This window comes from Corvus moneduloides, chromosome 1 (assembly GCF_009650955.1).
Source record: "Corvus moneduloides isolate bCorMon1 chromosome 1, bCorMon1.pri, whole genome shotgun sequence".
Taxonomy (NCBI): domain Eukaryota; kingdom Metazoa; phylum Chordata; class Aves; order Passeriformes; family Corvidae; genus Corvus; species Corvus moneduloides.
This window is the reverse complement of record NC_045476.1, coordinates 64484180-64502208: the sequence shown is the minus strand read 5'-3', so window position 1 is coordinate 64502208 and position 18029 is coordinate 64484180. Positions and strand designations below refer to the sequence as shown.

General features: G+C 37.1%; 1 protein-coding gene across 1 annotated transcript in view; it reads left to right on the top strand.

The window, feature by feature from the left end:
• ITGA8 (integrin subunit alpha 8) overlaps nt 1-18029 on the top strand; it is a 120569-nt gene that overhangs the window by 52514 nt on the left and 50026 nt on the right. Inside the window, exons 16-21 of the mRNA XM_032113233.1 lie at nt 5159-5214; nt 5738-5892; nt 7069-7206; nt 7669-7736; nt 8694-8841; nt 15275-15367. Coding sequence (XP_031969124.1) covers nt 5159-5214; nt 5738-5892; nt 7069-7206; nt 7669-7736; nt 8694-8841; nt 15275-15367 — 658 coding nt within the window. The remainder of the gene's footprint in view (nt 1-5158; nt 5215-5737; nt 5893-7068; nt 7207-7668; nt 7737-8693; nt 8842-15274; nt 15368-18029) is intronic.

Genomic DNA, 18029 nt, shown 5'->3' with positions numbered 1-18029 from the left:
ACTTTACAAGACTTTGGCTTTTCTGTGTTACAGTGGTGATACTGCAACACGTGTATCAGACAATGAGGCCTGTGGAAAGAAATCTATATGGACCGGTTCTTGATAGATGTTTCAGAGATGTTTATTTCTCCAGCCGCATGGCCGGGGCTCTGCCGAGGAACTGCTCAGTCACGGGACCCGAGGGTCCTTGCCCACGCAGGGGAACACAAAACAATCAATGGGGAACGAGGCTGACCAGGGACAGGGAAACCCCGTGTCTCCCCCCAGGGCCCCTCTCCCAGGACTGCATGGCAGGGGGGAGGGACCCCAACATTTCTGGAATTTTTTATTCAAGTACCTTTTGTTTTAACAGTTGATGTAAAAGAGAATTTGAAATATGGACACTTGGCTGAAGCATGTTCATTGATCCAAATTATGTTGTTTCACAACTCCAGGTTTTAAGACTTTTAAAAAATGCTTAGTTGTCCTAATGGAAAAGATTTTGGAACCACAACAGTTATCAACAGAGTATTGAAAGAAAAAATGTGGGTTTTTCTCACAGGAGGAAAAACATCTCTCTTAAAAAAGTATTCTTGCTCCAAGATACTGTTTAGAAAAGGAAGGAAGGAAGAAATGCATACTCCTTTAACATATATTTTTTTATTTCTTTTCATTTTTCCACTACAACAAGCCAGAAGATGTTTGATTCATATCTATAAGAGCTTTAATAGAAGCATAATTTAATTTCTGTCTGCTTTATTCTAAAATACTGTTCCCTAAAGATCTAGTTCATGTTATGAAATGACTGAAGAGCAGCTGCTCTTTTCCACACTGTAATTTTTCTCCTTAGTTGATACAAACTTGTATAGTACATATGAAAGCAATTAGTAGGGAAACTCCAACAGGCAAAGAATTCCTCAGACCCATGGGATAGATTTCTGTATCTCTTAGCCAGCTGTGCAACTTGTATAAAAACTCTACTGACTGACACTGCAAAATTAGAATGAAAGGAAACATCCTACCAGAAGAGTTTCAGGAAGTGTGTGTGCATGAATAATGTGGATTATTTTACATTTCCAAGTATTAGAAAAATATTATTTCTGCCATGTTATAAATTGCAAAGCTGAAGCAACAGAGGAAACGTGCACAAAAAGTCATTTTTATGCACAGCCCAAAGAGAATTGTCCTGAACTTCTAGAAACATATAATTCATTCTCTGCTGTGTGTAAAATGTGGCTATTTCTGAGTTCCCAAAACCAGCAAATCTGGAACAAATTCTGCAACTTTGAAGCTATTAAAGAATATGGAAAAATGCCTCCCCCCCCCCACCCCCCAGGTGTGAAAGATGGAAGTTAATATCTCTAAAAAGAGATAAATAAATTGAAGATTTTCATTTTTCAAAAGCTGTTTCCACATCATGCAATTTATTACATTCAAGATTGGGTTCTAGCTACCAGGAGGTCTTATTTATCTATGCATTGGCATTTTTATTACCATTTGAGGTCTGATTATCCACTAGCTACCTTATGTATTTGTTCTTAAATTGCAGCTGCAAAAGTTATTTACTCACCTCTCACTAATTTAAGGTAAATATTGTTAATTCCATTTTGTAGAGGAGCAATAAGTCAGAGAAGTTACCTGACTTACCAAAAATTGCATAGAAGTGTCCAATCATGATAAAAAGTCGATTTGTAGAATATATTTTGTATATATATTTGTGTATTTCTGTTTTATATTTGTAGAATATAGTTTTTATTTGTAAGTGCTTTTCAGGTTTGGATGTCTATTTGAGATGTGCCTTGTAGGCTATCCACCTTCTGTAAACCCACTGAAACAAGAAGCAGACTGCTTAAAATTTCTGATATTCAAGTTCCTACTATCAAATGATACTCTGAAAAAAAGAAGTTGTTTGTTTATCTCCAAATTTGTTACTACTAGAGTAGTAATAAAATATTTATAATCTTGAGTCAGCTAGATTCAGTAAATGAGACATTTGTACATACACTTACAAAAAGCTGAATACAAAATTCCTACCAAAGATATAAAACCCCAAAATAATAATATTTCAGCCTTTCCTAGCTGCATAGGTTAGACTATGTTTCTACTTCAGCTCCATTCTACTGCAAGTATTTTGTTTTCTCATTGACATAATTTTAAAGAGGATGTGATTGGTGCCCCCTGGATATGGACCATGGGGCCATTGTTGAGATGAATCTGTGTGAAATTATCCACAGGCTGTTGGCCAGCCTGACTCCATGGGTTGTATAGCAAAGCCATATGGCCAAGAGTCAGAAGATGGATGCCTCACTGCTCGGGGGCTGGTGAAAGGGGGGTAGGCAGGTGGTGTCACTTGCTACCAACGCAGTTGGGTTGCTGTACGGAGACCTCTGTGCCAGGTTTTAGCTTCAGTAGCCCTAGAGACGAAGGCTATTTGTCCAAAGGGCAGTCACTTACCTAGCAGCCCTACTGCTACTGCAGCCTGGCCATGTGATGTATATCAGCCATGAGATGCCTTCAGCATTAAAACTCTGTGATGGTGACTGGATTAGACTTTGGCATAACAGAATCTAAAAGCAGGGCAAGTATTAGAGCATTGTAATAGAAGTGTATTGACTTGCTTTTGCATATTGTACTTCAAAGAGGAAACTGGTTAAAGGTTGTTCATCAGTTGATGATAACAGCTTCTTCTCTTCTTCTGTGGAGGTTTGTGACCTTGCAGGTTGGTTATAAGCCTCACACAGAATGGAAGTCATTAACATTAAAGCTTACATTAGCCTTTCTGCTAAGGCATTATCCATTTTTCTCTCCATCTGGAAACCTGTGCACTAAAGAAATTGTTAACAATGACAAATGACGTCTGGTAGGATCTGCTAATGCCTTCTTCTCACCTCGTGAAGTTTTCTATTTTTTTTCAGCTGCTAGAGTAGCCAGACCAAAGTAAATGCTTTCTGGTACGAAGTCCTGTCTAGAAAGTACTGTACATGAGTAACTAACTGATTTTCTAAGGATTGAGCACTTCGGGTGATATTAGGTAATTTTATTAGGCTTGACTTTTGAAGAGACTGCTCCCATCTGTGCCAAGAGTAGTTATGAAGAAAGGAATATTTTCTAGCTTCTTGTTCTTGTAAAAATATTTCTGTCTACCTGAAGAACATAAAATTATTTTAAACAAACTGCTGTGTTGACCCAAGGTTGTCAGGAAAAGCTAGTGTGTTCAGTTTTAAGGCTTTCCCTCTATTTTGTAACTACAGTCAAATACTATTCAAAGCATAATCTCATAGTGATGACAGACACAGCAGAATAAATGTGATGTGGGGATCTCTTCAGAGAGGCAAGATTGATAGCATATAAAAAGTTCATATGCTTTAGGATGATGTACTATTTCCCATTTGTTTCTTATTTGCTGAAGTTTTCTTCCTCTGATTGTTAATTGTGTTATTTGATTGATTGCTCCTACAAGCAAGCTCAAAAGCTCAGCTGTTTTATTTCTTACTGTACCTAGGAGTCAGATCTCAAATCTCTATGAATTCTTTAGACTCTTGTCCTCTTTTGTGGTCTGTCTTTCCCTCTGCTTTTCTTTTTCTTGATGCTAAAACATCCCTCAGCATCTCCCCAACATCTTCTTGTTGAAGTGATGAGCATATCTAAATTCATCTAGGTTTGCAATTGAAATCTTTGATGTCTTTAGAACTATTTCTGAACCAAATAATAAAATCTCAAATATGTAGCAGGATTCTGCTAAAACTGTAGTCTTGCTTCTTGTGTGGCCAGAGCATGGGAGATTAGCCACTCTAAATTTTTGCTTTTTTGCTCTGCCATTCCCTTTTTGACATGCTCTGCCTGGAGTGGAGGGAGTAAATCTTGACTCTCACAGTAATATAGAAGAACATGACTTCAGTCATCAAATATGTATGATGAATTATTCTGTTCATTGCAGTAAATAAAGCATAGACTGAAATTTTTCTGTTTAACAAGTAAAGCATTCCAAGCTGCATTTTTGAACTCAACCGTTTTTCAAACATGATAGGGCAAAATTTATGTGATTTCTCCAAAGCAAGATAACTGAGTTTAATACAATGGCAGCTCTTGAGTTTACATTTGAGAAAATACATTCTTTGACATGTGAGACTGGCCTGTGAAGTCTGATGTCTAAATTGAATTTATACAATTACACAAGATTTCCTCATTTTTTTTTGTTTTGTCCTTGTGTATTTGGAAATAATTGGTTCTTCATGTATTAACTCATAATTGTAAAGAAGTAGGAATATGAATAAACTTTCAATTTCTGCATGGACTGGAGAAAGGCTACAGTTAAACAGAGATTAATGGCATAATGCCATTCTTTTTCCTCAAGAAATTATGGCCTTTTTTTCCCAAGAAAATAATCTTTCATTAAGGTCATGAGAGTAACATGTATGCCAAATGTGGCAGTTTCATTACATCTGTCAGAGGAAACAAACATGCAATTGGAATGTGATTATAGGTTGGTTTAATGGTTATGTTAGTGGTTTTGAGACATTAGTATACAGGATAACAGTACAGGATATATATAACTACAGGATAACAGTAGTGAGGAGATCAAGAGCAATGAATAAAGCAAAATTTTTTATTTAACTCAAGCTGATTTTAGTGCTGACCTACAAACAATTTAGGTTTTATGTTTCAAATTAATTATAGCCTCTTGAAATAATGGAAATCTTACAGTAATTCCAGTGGAACACATTGGTATCCTGAGTGTTTTAATTTGCTAGAAAACAGCTTCAGCATTGACTAGATGCTCTTAAGATTCTTCTGATTTGACCATGATGAACCAGAAAGGATTTCTGCAGACAGCCTGTTACAAAGGTGGTTTGCTGAACCTCAGTATAAAGAACCCATTTTTGGCAATAGTGTTAGAAGGGTCATTTCCATGGTCTCTCTCAAGAACTACTGGGAACAGAGAATATTCTCCATACCTTTGCCAGGAAGTATTCAGAGACTGTCCTCTGTAATTATTAGTGCAGCCTAGGAGACTTCCTGACTTAATTAGGGAGTATCATAGTTAGCCAGATACAGATCTCAATTAACATCTTTTTAAGAAAACGAAAATAAAACTTAAAAGATATGACTCGGGAACTGCTGATTCCCAGGTCAGTCCATTTTCAGCTAATAATGAATGCCTTCTCTTTTTTATTTGTAGCTTTACTGTAAGAGTCTGCGCAGATTTTGAAGGTCAAAGTATTTCAGATGAGATAGGTAAGAAATGTTTTCTATTTCTATAATTCACTCTGGCCTGCTCCATTTCAGATGTATTTTTTTCCTACACTTGGAAAGACAATAGGAGTGAGATCCTCCTAAGGCAAGAAAATGCAGTTTAAAAAAAGTGCATGTGTATATGTGTGTGTGTGTGTGTGTATATATCTCACAAGCCTTTTATTACTCAGTTAAATGATTTTTGTTTCAGATTTAGTAATTTTCTAAGCAAAACCAAGAATGTACCTTGTTGGAGAATGTTCTGTTTTGGAAAAAAAAAAAATTAAAGAGACAGAAGTCCTGTACACATATGATCTGTCAATGAAATCAGAAAGCTTAAATTACATGTCCTGCATACTTTGGATCAAAAACTTGTGGGCTTTTAAACAGACAGGCACTTAAAGCATTTATTAGTTTTTCTTGAAAGACTTGGTTAGGTTAATTAGTTATAATGCATAATGAATTCTTTGCTATTTTGTTTCTGTTAAATCAATAACTAGTTTATTTATTTATTTGTATCCTTTAGTGCTGAAAGGTGAATTGCAGTTAGACTCATTGAAACAGAAAGGAGCTGTTAAGAGGACCCTCTTCTTTGATTACCATCAACCATATCATTACTTCTCCATTGTGATAGAAAGACAGAAACAACTCCATTGCCAGGACTTCCTTGTTTATCTCAGAGTAAGTTGTTTAAAATATTTTGGATTGTCATCATTGCTTGAGTAGTGCCAGGGATTTAAAGATAATAATAAAAAAGGAGCCACTGGAAAAGGAAGAATAATTTCCAAAATTACAAAAATGGGATGTAAGATAGACCTCATCTGTATGTTCAATATGTCCAGAGCATATTGCTACCTTGAAAAAATTTGTTATGTAAATCTTTGGCTCATCTTTTGTTAATATAAGTATTAAAGAAAGATTTCTTTTGAAGAGTGTAGGGTTTCTGTGTGTAAAAATGCACTCATTTCACACTCTTCTGGAAATTCTGATCAAATACTGCATCTTCTGATACAAAAATGCAAGATTGCTTTCCTTTTTTGGTATCCCTTTACTTTTTTAGTATTCACGGTGCGGTAATAAACTAATGATGTTGAATATCATGCCAGTTCAGGTTCAAAAGATATTTTAAAAGAGTCTTACAGAAATATTGGCCTAAAATACATATATTTAAAAAATATTTTAAAGATATTTTTAAATGTTTTTAGAAAAATTAAAACTGTGGAATTGAAGTTGTAAAGGAGAAAGGGTCAACACTTGCTCACTTGCAGGTGGAGTTACCTCATGCAATTGAAGTAGATTCCAAGTCTGGTCCAAGAAATGCAGTGGGAGGTGAAATGGAGAAGTTTCAAGCACTATGTAAGGACATATCTAGACAATAAAGGTGGTTGAGTTTTACCGTTGCTAATTCAAATAAATTCTTGGTTATGGTACAAATATGGTACAAATACATGGTACAGCAATATTACCTCCACAAATCCACACATGCCCTACCTCCATTTCAAAAGGAAGACAGGCAGTAGCTGATAGGAGTTGGTTCTGTGTGTCTCTCTTAAACAGCTTCATTTTAGGCTAATGCTTTGAAAAATTTCTGAGTCTACTCAGCTCAGCCAGCTTCTTCCAGATGTTGGGCTGTGGAGGCAATGTGTTCTGGGCATTCCAGTTACTGGTGAGTCACTTTGCTTTCCTAATGGCACCACGTGCAGCCAGAATTTGGCCAGCAGCTGTCGAAGAATCATGCCTTTACCTTCAATAAAGACCACATCTTCACCTTCAGAAGTCTGAATCTGTTGTCATACTGTACTAACTGAAATAATCATAGTAAACCATTGGTTTTTATTATGTGATTGTCTCTCACAGGATGAAACAGAATTTAGAGATAAATTATCTCCCATCAATATAAACTTCAATTATAGTTTGGATGAGTCCAGTTTTGAAGATAGTTTGACTGTGAAGCCAATACTGAACTATTACCAGAAAAGCTCATTAGCAGAGCAGGTATGAATTTTGCATGCCACGTTTTCTGTATATAAACATTGAAGCATTTACAATTGTTATGTGTGTCATCTTCCTTAAAAAAGAGTATCACGGCCAGAAATTACACAACTGGGATTTAATTAATTCAAAATGTGGATTGAATATAAATATAGAACCAACAGGCCTTTCAAGTATTTCCAAAACTTTCTTGTGCTCATAGTTTTGATTGCATTCTAGAATACGTAAGCCAAGTTAGTGTGGGAAAGGGCCTGAAGATTATATTGTTCTGCTAAAGACATATTTTACCATCTAAATGATCTCCAACTACCATGTGAAAAGGAACTTACAGAAAGGAGAAAAATATTTAATTCACTAAGGCAGTGCTAGTGGTATTTAAGACACGTTAGCAATATTTAAGGAAGTGATTTGGACTTAGAGGCATGTACTAACTGTATTATAATTTTTTACTTTGCAATAATACAGGCTTACATTCTGGTTGACTGTGGGGAGGACAACTTATGTATTCCTGACTTGCATCTTTCTGCAATGCCGTAAGTTAAATAAAATAAATTATGCTGTATATAAGAAAGCCCAGACAGTGCTAACTGTTGCAACAGAATGAAGTATGTAGAACACAGTTCTGTTGTTTACTATAACTAATCTTTCTTACCTGATTTACAGATTTTAATTTGTGCATCCATTTCATCTATAAAACCAAGAAATGGAGAAATACACAGTTCCAAACCACATTCATGATGTTTAATGGTTATCACAGAAAATATAGTTTGCAGGTGTTTGTTAGCGGTTCTAGTTCTCTGAAAATCAAGAGGTGATACAAATTGTTGTTCACAGGAGATTTCAAGTTTTTTATTTCAGTGTGCCAGTGACTTTGAACTTGGACGCAATTCTCCTGTACTCAATATACAGTGAAGTAAATAAATGTCAGAATAGAATTTTCAATACATGGCAACAGTTTCTCCTATGAAGGGAGAAATATGCCAAGCAGGACAAGTGGGGAACATCTGAGTTACCTGACTGCCCGCACATCATCAGAATCAGCCCATAGCTGTGAAAGAAAAGGGCACAGTGCCATTGCAGGTCTCAGGAGAATTTCTGTCATTCTTGGTATTACAATGGACATGAGGAGAAAACTACCACCTTTGTGTCCTCCAGAAAACAATGCTGATGAGACCCCCATGGCAAGTGATTCCTCCACTAAATACTTCTTGCCGTTTAGAAAGTAGTCAGGCTTTGAAATTTTATACCAGTGACTTTCAAGTTTTGTGGTAGTCCACTTTCGCCATGGTTTTTTTCTCTTGACTTTTTTTCTAGCCAGACGTTGGTATACTTTTTCATGGGGTCATTTTTTATAGAAAATGCTTTATTTTGTGTTCACAGAGTATTTTCCAGAACAGATGCTCTGAGGACAAAATGTCCTTTTGCTTTATTCATCTGTAAATCCTAATTGTGCATGTTTTAACTCCTGACAAGTAGTGTGTTCTATACAGGGATACAGATCAGCTAATAATTGGAGAAGAAAACTGTGTCATGCTCATAATAAATCCAAGGAATGATGGGGAAGGAGCCTATGAAGCTGAGCTGCATATAAAGATTCCACCTGAAGCAGATTACACTGGGGTTGAACGCAACAACAAGGTAAAGGAAAATCAAAATGTTAGCGATAATGAAGCAGACAACTGAGAGCAAGGACAGCCTGCATAGACTGTACCAGCTGAAAGCAGCACATAAAGAGGTTCCTTTCAGGAAGAGGGATTCCATCAACTCTCAGCTATCCTTGCTTGCACAGTCCAGGGTAAAGGTTAACCATGCCTCCAAATGATGGGAAGGACAGGACCATTCTGTTCAGACCAGTTCAGCTCCTTCCTGTTAACTTAGTTATAATGCCACACAAATACTGTTACATTTCTCCTAGGAACAGAGGTATTCACATAATTCAGATTTTGAACCAGTAAACACTACCAGTAGCAGAAAGTAATACTGCCAAATTCCCTGAGTACTTCCAGCCTGGGATCCCATGGTACCAGCTCCCAGTCAGAGTTAATGAGCCCTGCTGACCCCCTGACACTTGGACACTGCTGTCTCCTCGCACAACACACCAGTGTTTTACCATTATTAAGGGTGTCCCAGTCTCCAATATCCTGAATAGCTGGACATTAACTGCAGTATAAACTTGACAAAGTTGTTTCCCCTTGTCATCAATTCTTTTATGTTATGAATGGGCCAAAAATGCAATTGTAATGTAAAATGTGCCAGTATTCACAGAAGGACTAATGTTGACTGAAGTCGTGCTGAGCTGTACTGAACATGCAGTGTTTTTCCTTTTTGGGTCTGTTTGTTTTTTAAGGGCAAAGATGAAACACTATCCTGCAAACAAGCAGAGTGTTCATGTATTCTCTGTTGGACAGCAAGTCCAAATCGCCTCATCTGCACATAAATCTCCCAAGCTGTTGCAACATGAGCTTGCTTTTTTCTCTTAGTGCCTGGAATGTTCAAGAGGGCCTCAAGGGTGAGAGTGGGAGAAAGCAAGTTAATTTCCTTTCTAAAGGCAAATGTTTTTAAGGAAGTTGAAAGGTACTTACAAGGTATTTCCTTATTCTCCTTCTGTCAGTGACTTTATTAATGGGCTTCTAACCTAGTTTGAAAAAAACTACAAGAAGAATTACAAGAAGTAATGCTATCATCAAAGATGATAGAAATTCTCTGCAACCTCACATCTCAGAAGCGTATCTTAAAGACACCAGCCTCTTCCTACTGCCTATTACTCCTTTTCTTCTCTTAGCAAAGTCTCTGGTTTTTTGGACTGTAATCTACAAAACTAAAGTTCTCTTTAATGTGCTACAAATGGTTACCTTTTTTCTTCACTCCTCCTTAGAAATCTTTTGCTGTTCTTTTAGATGTTACCAAGGTGTCAAAGGAGGCACTTATTCTAAAATCCACAGAATGTATTAGGACATACCTATTATTTGAAGGATCTGGGGGTGGGGGTGGATGAGAGGCTGGACATGAGTCATCAGTGTGCACTCACAGCCCAGAAAGCCAAACGTGTCCTTGGCTGCATCAGGCCTTCCAGTACCTGAAGGGAGCCTAAAAGAAAGACAGAGAGGGACTTCTTACATGAACATGTTGTGACAGGACAAAGGAGAACGAATTCAAACTGAGAGAGAGTAGCTTTAGATTAGATATTAAGAAAATTTCTTGGCTGTGAGGGTGGTGAACAGGCTGTCCAGGGAAGCTGTGGATGTCCCATCCCTGGAAATGGCCTGGTTGGATGGAGCAACCTGGTCTAGTGGAAGGTGTTTCTGTTCACAACAGGGGGTTTGTAACTCGATGATCTTTAAGGTCCCTTCCTATCCAAACCCATTCTATGATTCGGAGCAGAGAGAAATAATTCAGAGCTTTTTATGATTTTAGGAAAAATTGAATTTTTTAGTGCCAACAAAATAGACTCATGGAGAAAGGAAGGAAAGAATACATGGGAGATCCTGGTGCTTTGGAAGAATAAAGAGAAGCTAGAATGGGTTGGGAAGGAGTTTTAAAGTTAGAATACTTTTTCTTTTGAAGACAAAATTTTAAAACCCCAGGAAACATAATACAACTTCTTCATTCTTTTCAGATTCTGTGGAAGACAAAATAACTTTCTGAAAAATCCAGTTCTGAATCCTTGTAGATTTATAAAAAACTGCCTTCCTTTTGTCCACATTTACCTAGTTCACTCCCATACATAATTTATTTCATATTCTCTTGCTTTTCATTCTTACTCCACTCAAAAAGATGTCATCATGTTCTTTCTGTGAAGGATCAAAGCATTAGTCCTACTTTCTACATCGTTGTTAGTGTCTTTCTGCATTTCAGGGACCATTTTCACAAGGATTACAAATGGCACTGAAAGCAAGTTTATTCTTTCTATTGTTTTTAAATGGTAAATGTATATTTCTGAAAACTATGTTTTTTGCAATATTATGGGTCCATTAAGTAAACTAAAAAATTAACTTCTAAGTGCATTTGGAAAAGAAATTTATATTGTAAATTTCTTCTAAAATTTTCTAAATGTAAATAGTTCTGTTACCAGGATGACCAAATTCTTAGGGGTCATATTATAAATGAGTATAAGTGAGAGGGACTCAACTCATTCAACTTGCAGGGCTTTGAAAAAATACAGCAGTTTGAACTGACAAGGTAACAGAAGAAATTATCACACCGGATGCAGTAAACACTGAGGTATAAGGGGAAAAAAGGTCTCTCAGTCTGCAGGCATTTTTGGAGGCATGGACTATAGATGAAAAGTACAGTTTTCATGTCAGTTGCAGTGGAGTCAGGATTTCACTACTTATTTTTGTGTTTGTGTTGTATCCTGCCAATGGGGCATCTGTGACTGCTCCTGAAATACACTTAATTTAATACTGAACAATTTCAGCAGACAGGTAGATTTATGTTAGAACCTGTTGCAATCATGTTGTTAAAGCTCTGCCTCTAGGATTGCATTTATTCTTGGTTGTATCTGTGTTTACAGTCCTCTGTGTAGCTGTTTTTCTCCAGACTGCAGAATTCCTGGTATTAAGGCAGAGATAAGATTCACCTCAGAGCCAACAAAACAGGTAGACTGAGACCAGAATAAATGAAATGTAATCAGCTGAATAAATCACTTGGCACATTTCTGATGGAACTGAAAAATCTGTAGAATCAAATAACTAAATTACACTGTCATAATTTCAAAGTAACTGTACTCACAGAGGATATTTGTCTATTTTATTGTGGAGCTACTCTGGATTTAGTCTATCTAACAGAGAAACACACATTAAGTGCTTAGTAGAGAAACACCTTAAGTGCCTCCTTTCCACCCCTGGTGTTTTTTTCTTTATTTCATTTTCACAATGTATTGTGTTATTCTATATCATCTGATTTACACTTGGAAGTTGCTGAAGTCAAAAACTTAACTGAAAATTCACTTGCCTTCTTCCTCCTCCCTTCGGCTTTGTGCAATACAGTGTTTGATCTGCCTCAGCTGGCATTATCTTCTTACCTCAGACCTGATTCTGTAGAATATTGCACACAGACTGTGCAACTGCATGAAAAATGAACAACATTTTGCAGAAATGTGATCTTATGCAAGTGGAGAAGCAAGTGAATGTGTGTGATTTAAAGTTTGAGGTCAAGGACATGATTTTGGAGCTTCATTGATTCCTGCAGATGCTGACACTTCCTTCAGTCAAAAGCTGATGATTGAAATAGAATTACTTAAAATGAAATCAAGTGTGTTCTTCATCAGCTGTATTTCGGAAACACTTAGAAGGTCCAGAGACCAGATAAATGAGACACACCACAGCATCACTAGTTACTGGAAACCCATTGGCTTGCAGTAACTGTTCATATGCAGTAGGTGTGAATTTATTGGAATTAGCTGCTGTGAAGAAATTATAACCACATTATATTACCTCATATTTCCAGCAGTAGATCCAGAGATAGTATATACCACTATATGGTACATTCTGGCACTACAAGAGTCACTAGCATGACCGTGTGTTTGAACCCCCAGCCACTGCCTGAATACTGTGCACTAATCCTTTGCTCCGTGACAGAGTTGCCTGTATTGAAACAGCTCAATACTGCCTTAGTAGCAAAAGCTGGGACCCAAATTCTTATGGAATAATTAGTGTAAGTAAATCAGGCAAATACAAAGCACTAACAGATATTTGTTACACACCAAAAACATTATGTATTTTGGCAGAACTGCCTCTGCTCAGGCTGGAAACTGCAGAGTGGTACAGATCACATCCAGATACGTATTACAATGGATAAACTCTGAGCCTTTTCCCCCATGCCTTTCTGAACTAAAGCATAGCACTCTTAAAACAAGAAAAAGTCCTGAAACATTCTTGTCTTAAGTGAAAATTCTTAGACTAAGAATGTTGTGGCTGGCTAGATGAGATGTGATTTGAGCCTGATGAAGGCAAAGACTAGTTCTTCATACATCAACTAAATACATACATATACATCAACTAGAAGATGGTACTTAATCCATCCCCTTTTCCCCAGAAAACAAAATTGGAAGGTGATGGTAAAGAAAAGAGGAAGTGTTTTACTCGCCAGCCTGTTGTGTTTAACTAATCTGGCATCAATTAGTAATTCAACACTATGACCACAAAAAAGATTTTCTAGTTTGTGGACTGCCTGGGTTACTTGAAGCATCCAATCACTTCCTAGTTAAAATGCACCCTGGGAGCACACGTGTTAATTGTTGGGGTTTTACTTCTGATCAAGACTGCCAAAAAGACCGTGTGTTACTACAGAAATACAAATTGCTACCAGTGTCAGGTAGAAGGGCTTTGTGGCAAGCCCTTCCATCTGGCTGAGTTACATGTGAACGCACTGACAGTAGTAGGTGTACAAGTCTCAGCTCTTGCTTGCTTCCTGCCTGGTTTTAATTTCGTATTTTGTACTTAACCATCTCAAAAGGTGATCAGTGCAAAAACGAAGGCAGTAAATCTCATTATTGAAGGAATTCTACCACAGTTGACCCTTTGTCACATCTTTATACTGCACAAATTAGCTTTTGTGATGCTGGTCATATAAATTCTGTACCATTAATCATTTTCATTCTAGAAACATAGCCCCCAGATTGCAAAAGAACTACTTGAAAAACTCCTCTGTTTTCTCAGCCTTTGAGGGACAAAAAAATGTGTGATAAGGGCTGATTTATTGTGTGCTGGTCTATGATACATCATTTTTAAAGAAACTGCCAAATATCTAATATAAATGAGTATTTATTTCAAACTTTTAGACCTCAGTTTCAACCCCCCTCCCCCAACTAAAGCAAAACTATAAACCCACATATCAAGATCAAATGGACAATTTTCCAGACAAGTTTGATTTCAACTGTGTTAACACCCTCTTTTCTCCCATATGTTGCTTCCCGCCTCTAATTAACCAGCTGGAAAGAGTGTAAAAATCCTTCCCTCCCAACCCTAGAGAGGCTTGGGAAGACTATTAGTGCACTGGACATGCTGTGTAACAAACTTTGTTTCCTCCTAGCAAACTGTAAAAATGTCAATGTACAATGAGGTGTGTGCTGAGGGCATGCTTCACATGGGCTCTGTTTAGGCTGTGTCCTGTCTTTTCTTTTAATCTCAGGAAAGGATGAGGACAGCATGTCCATGCTGGCTTTTACAGATAGGGCAAATTGTTCTGGAGATTTCCCAGATCTTTTTATATAAAGGGCATGAATTTGTTCACACTGCTTCATCTGTGAGAATCACAAGTGAACAGAAAGGGAATGCAACTTGCTGCATCCTGCTTTTACAAAGCTGGCTTACTTCTGCACATATATGGAAATACTTCCATTTAGTGAAGATGTCAGAGAGGAAAACAGAACCCCCCCACACACACACATTTTATTGCAAACCTCCCACATTTTATTGCTTTGCCTTATTCTGTATCTCCTAGCTTGCACTCTTTAATAGCTGCTCCTCCTCTTCTACAGATTGTTTACAGATTATATTACTAGTGATAAAGATTGCTATTATCAACAAAAACCTTTATATCTGGTAATGTGAAAGCCTATCTCCTTTGTTGCTGATTTATAAACACACATAAAGGTTTATGTTTTTACAGAAGTATTAAATGTTTTAAGTATTTTACCACAGATTGGAAAATACAGATCTAGAATTGATCCAGGTTTTGCCAATGGCAGAAATTCATTCTAGAGACTTTTGGTGACAACTGCTGTGATTAGTGTGAGACCTATTTTTCTCACTTAGTTGTGCCTACTCTTTTTTTCTCTGTTGAGTCATAATGGCTATAGAAATGATTCACAACAACAAAGCAGTATGGTAAAACTAGACATAGAGTGATCTCATCATGATTCTTAAGGTACTGGGAAACTATCCTGTTTGTTTTTCTCTGGCATCAGTTTTCCCCCGTTGTCTGACAATAACCAAGTAAATGTTTTGATAGTGCACTGAGCAGGTGTCCGAAATCAGAAGTAAGGTCACGGTCAAAAAGGCATCACTTTCCCAACTGGATAAATTTCACTGTGATTTCTGACCTCTATATTGGCGTCCTTTTGTTGCAGGCACTGCGTGTATTGAGCTGTGATTACAAGATGGAAAATGAAACTAGAATGGTGGTTTGTGATCTTGGGAACCCCATGGTGGCTGGCGCAAATGTAAGGGAAAATCAGATGCATTTACTGATTTTTATCTAACTGAATTTTAAAGGGGAACAAATGGAAATTTATTCAATTACCAGAATGTGTCCCAATAAGCAGCACATAAACCAAATTATTTACCTGGAAAATAATTTGTTGGTGTATAAAAGGCAGAACTGTGCTTCTGAAAAGTTAATAATTTATTTATCTAAAAGATTAATTATGCTAGTTTTATATCACTTAAAGAAAGTGAGAGTTATTCAATTTATCACAGAAGTTGGACTAGTATAGTGAAAATTCCAATCCATAATGTGATCTGTTTATTTCTCCCTTTTAGTATTCCCTCTATTTAAAATATATATAGATATATGTATAGTAAGTGACAACTTCTTCAGCCTGATTCTCATCTTCAGTGTATAAGGGTTGTCTTATCAATTTATATTGCAATTTATATCCAGGAAAATGTGTTTGGAATAAGGTTTTGCTTCAAGTTATTATTGTAATTCTAAAGATTTTCCTAAGAGAGCCTCTCATAAATCATACTACACATTAGATGGAATGATGGTAGCCTTGTTTTTCGCCAAAAGCTGAACTGAATAGTAACTGACAATGAACACTAGATAAGAATTAAAAATAGGTTTGAAGATAAAAAATTCCACAATTGTCATCCTTTGTCCCTATTTCACGATAAAACAATCCAGGAAATCCAGAAGTGTTAAATCCAGGAATGTTCAGCCATGGATGCTCTTGCAGAGGAATTTAGTGTTTCTCGTAAATTCGTAAGTGCTATAAATATTTCACTAAAACAAAATAAGCCAAACAATGATACCTAGATAAAAAACTGTCCAAATAAAAATGAAACAGTCAACAGCATGAACATATATCAGGAATAAATAACAGCTTTTAATTGAAAACTACAACTGTTGAATTTCATATTGGACCTATGGTTTTGCAAAGAAATCAAAGCAAATTTCTTTAGTATTTTCAAAGTCCCTACTAAGTTAAGGTTTGTCCTTCCTATGGAAGATCAATATTTCACTCTTCAGCCTCTCTGTAGAGGGGTGTTTTCCTGGCCTCTTGGGATCTTGAAGCAGTTCATGTCTGACCCTCAATAGAAGAACCAAATGGGTCATATCATAGGAGATTGGGACTAGAATAATTTTCTTTGGATCCTAGGGATAGCCTCAGATCAGCCATAGAACTTTTGAAAGTGAGTGAGGGCAGGTGTCTGATACAGTCATCTGCTTGCATGGTCACAAGCAGTCCCAGAGACTCTTTGGGACTACAAGGAGGTGGAAACCATTGAAAACTGAGCTCTAGGTGATGGACCTCTTGGGAAGAGGAATCTTCCTGGTGAGGGTCCTTCTCCATTGAACTACTGTGAACTAGAAGTCTAAAGACATCACTATGAAGATTTTCTGGGAAGGACATAGACAAAAAGGCAAAAAGCTTTTGTAGGTTTTGCTTTATTCTACTTAACAAAAATACTAAAAAGTAAAAGTAATTGAAAACATTTCTGAGGAATGGAATTTTCATAATGGGATGATGGGACGCAATGATGGGCCAAAGCATGAGACAAATTCCAAGTCAAGGCAAATAATTGAGAAGGCAGCAGTTTTACTTACGTGCTTAGTAGTTTCCTAGTTAGTCTCAAGGCAGAAGCAAATTCTCAAGATACAGACAGAAGTGGACAAGAATCTTGTGGGTGATCAGGATGCAGTGGAGGGGGGCAGGAGAGCATAAAACCCCTTGTGTTTGGAAGAGAAAAGGAAGACCAAACAAAAAAGACACTAACTTGTGTACCAAGAAGAAAATCTTTGTAGTTTGCATATTGTCATAAGCATAATGGAAAGGTCTGAGTGTAGAGGTGTTAGACTACAGACCCTCATACGCCTCCCTTTGAATCCAAAGCGCTGTTTGCACATCGTCCTTCACCCAAAATGCTAGCAGTGTGAAGACTTCAGGAATGCCATTTGGTGGCCACTAAAACAGTACTACATCCCAGCTGTCTCCTTACGAATTTTCACAGCATAACTAATCCTTCTTTTCTTCAGAATCAACTCTAGGACTGCTGTAAGTGCCATTACCAGATACTCCTAAGCAAACTACTTCATAAAGAGAGACTTAGAAGTAGCAGAATAAAACAGCAGGGTTCATAACATATTCAAGGGTTTTCTACTTTATAACAAAATAATCCAGCCCTTTAAAATTGAGGGATACAAAGATAGAGCATTACAAAGCCAGATGGCAAAATCGTTTGATTAGAGTGAGTGAAGTCTTAAATCCTAAGTTTATCTTTGAAGCCAGCTCTCCTGGAAGCTGAGTAAAGGTGAAAGGACTTGTTTTTTTCAGTCCAAACATATTTATGATGGCAAATGTACTTCCAAAAGCAGAATACCAGCCCTTTGTACAAATTGCATAAACCTCAAAACGTTGCTCTGATCCGTTTCCAAGTTTGCAAAACAATTCTGCTCTGGCAGGAGATCAGTTATTCTCAAAATACTCAGTCAGAAAGGGACTCTTTGTGGAAGTTGTGAGTGGGAAGGAAGGGTTAGGTCAAAATTGAACATTCCTAAAACTCTTTAACTATTGAGTCACCTAAATGACTTGCCAGCACCCTGAAATCCTAGAATTCTTGAGCTCATGAAGATCAACTTCTGAGTATGAGGGTTATGTCAGG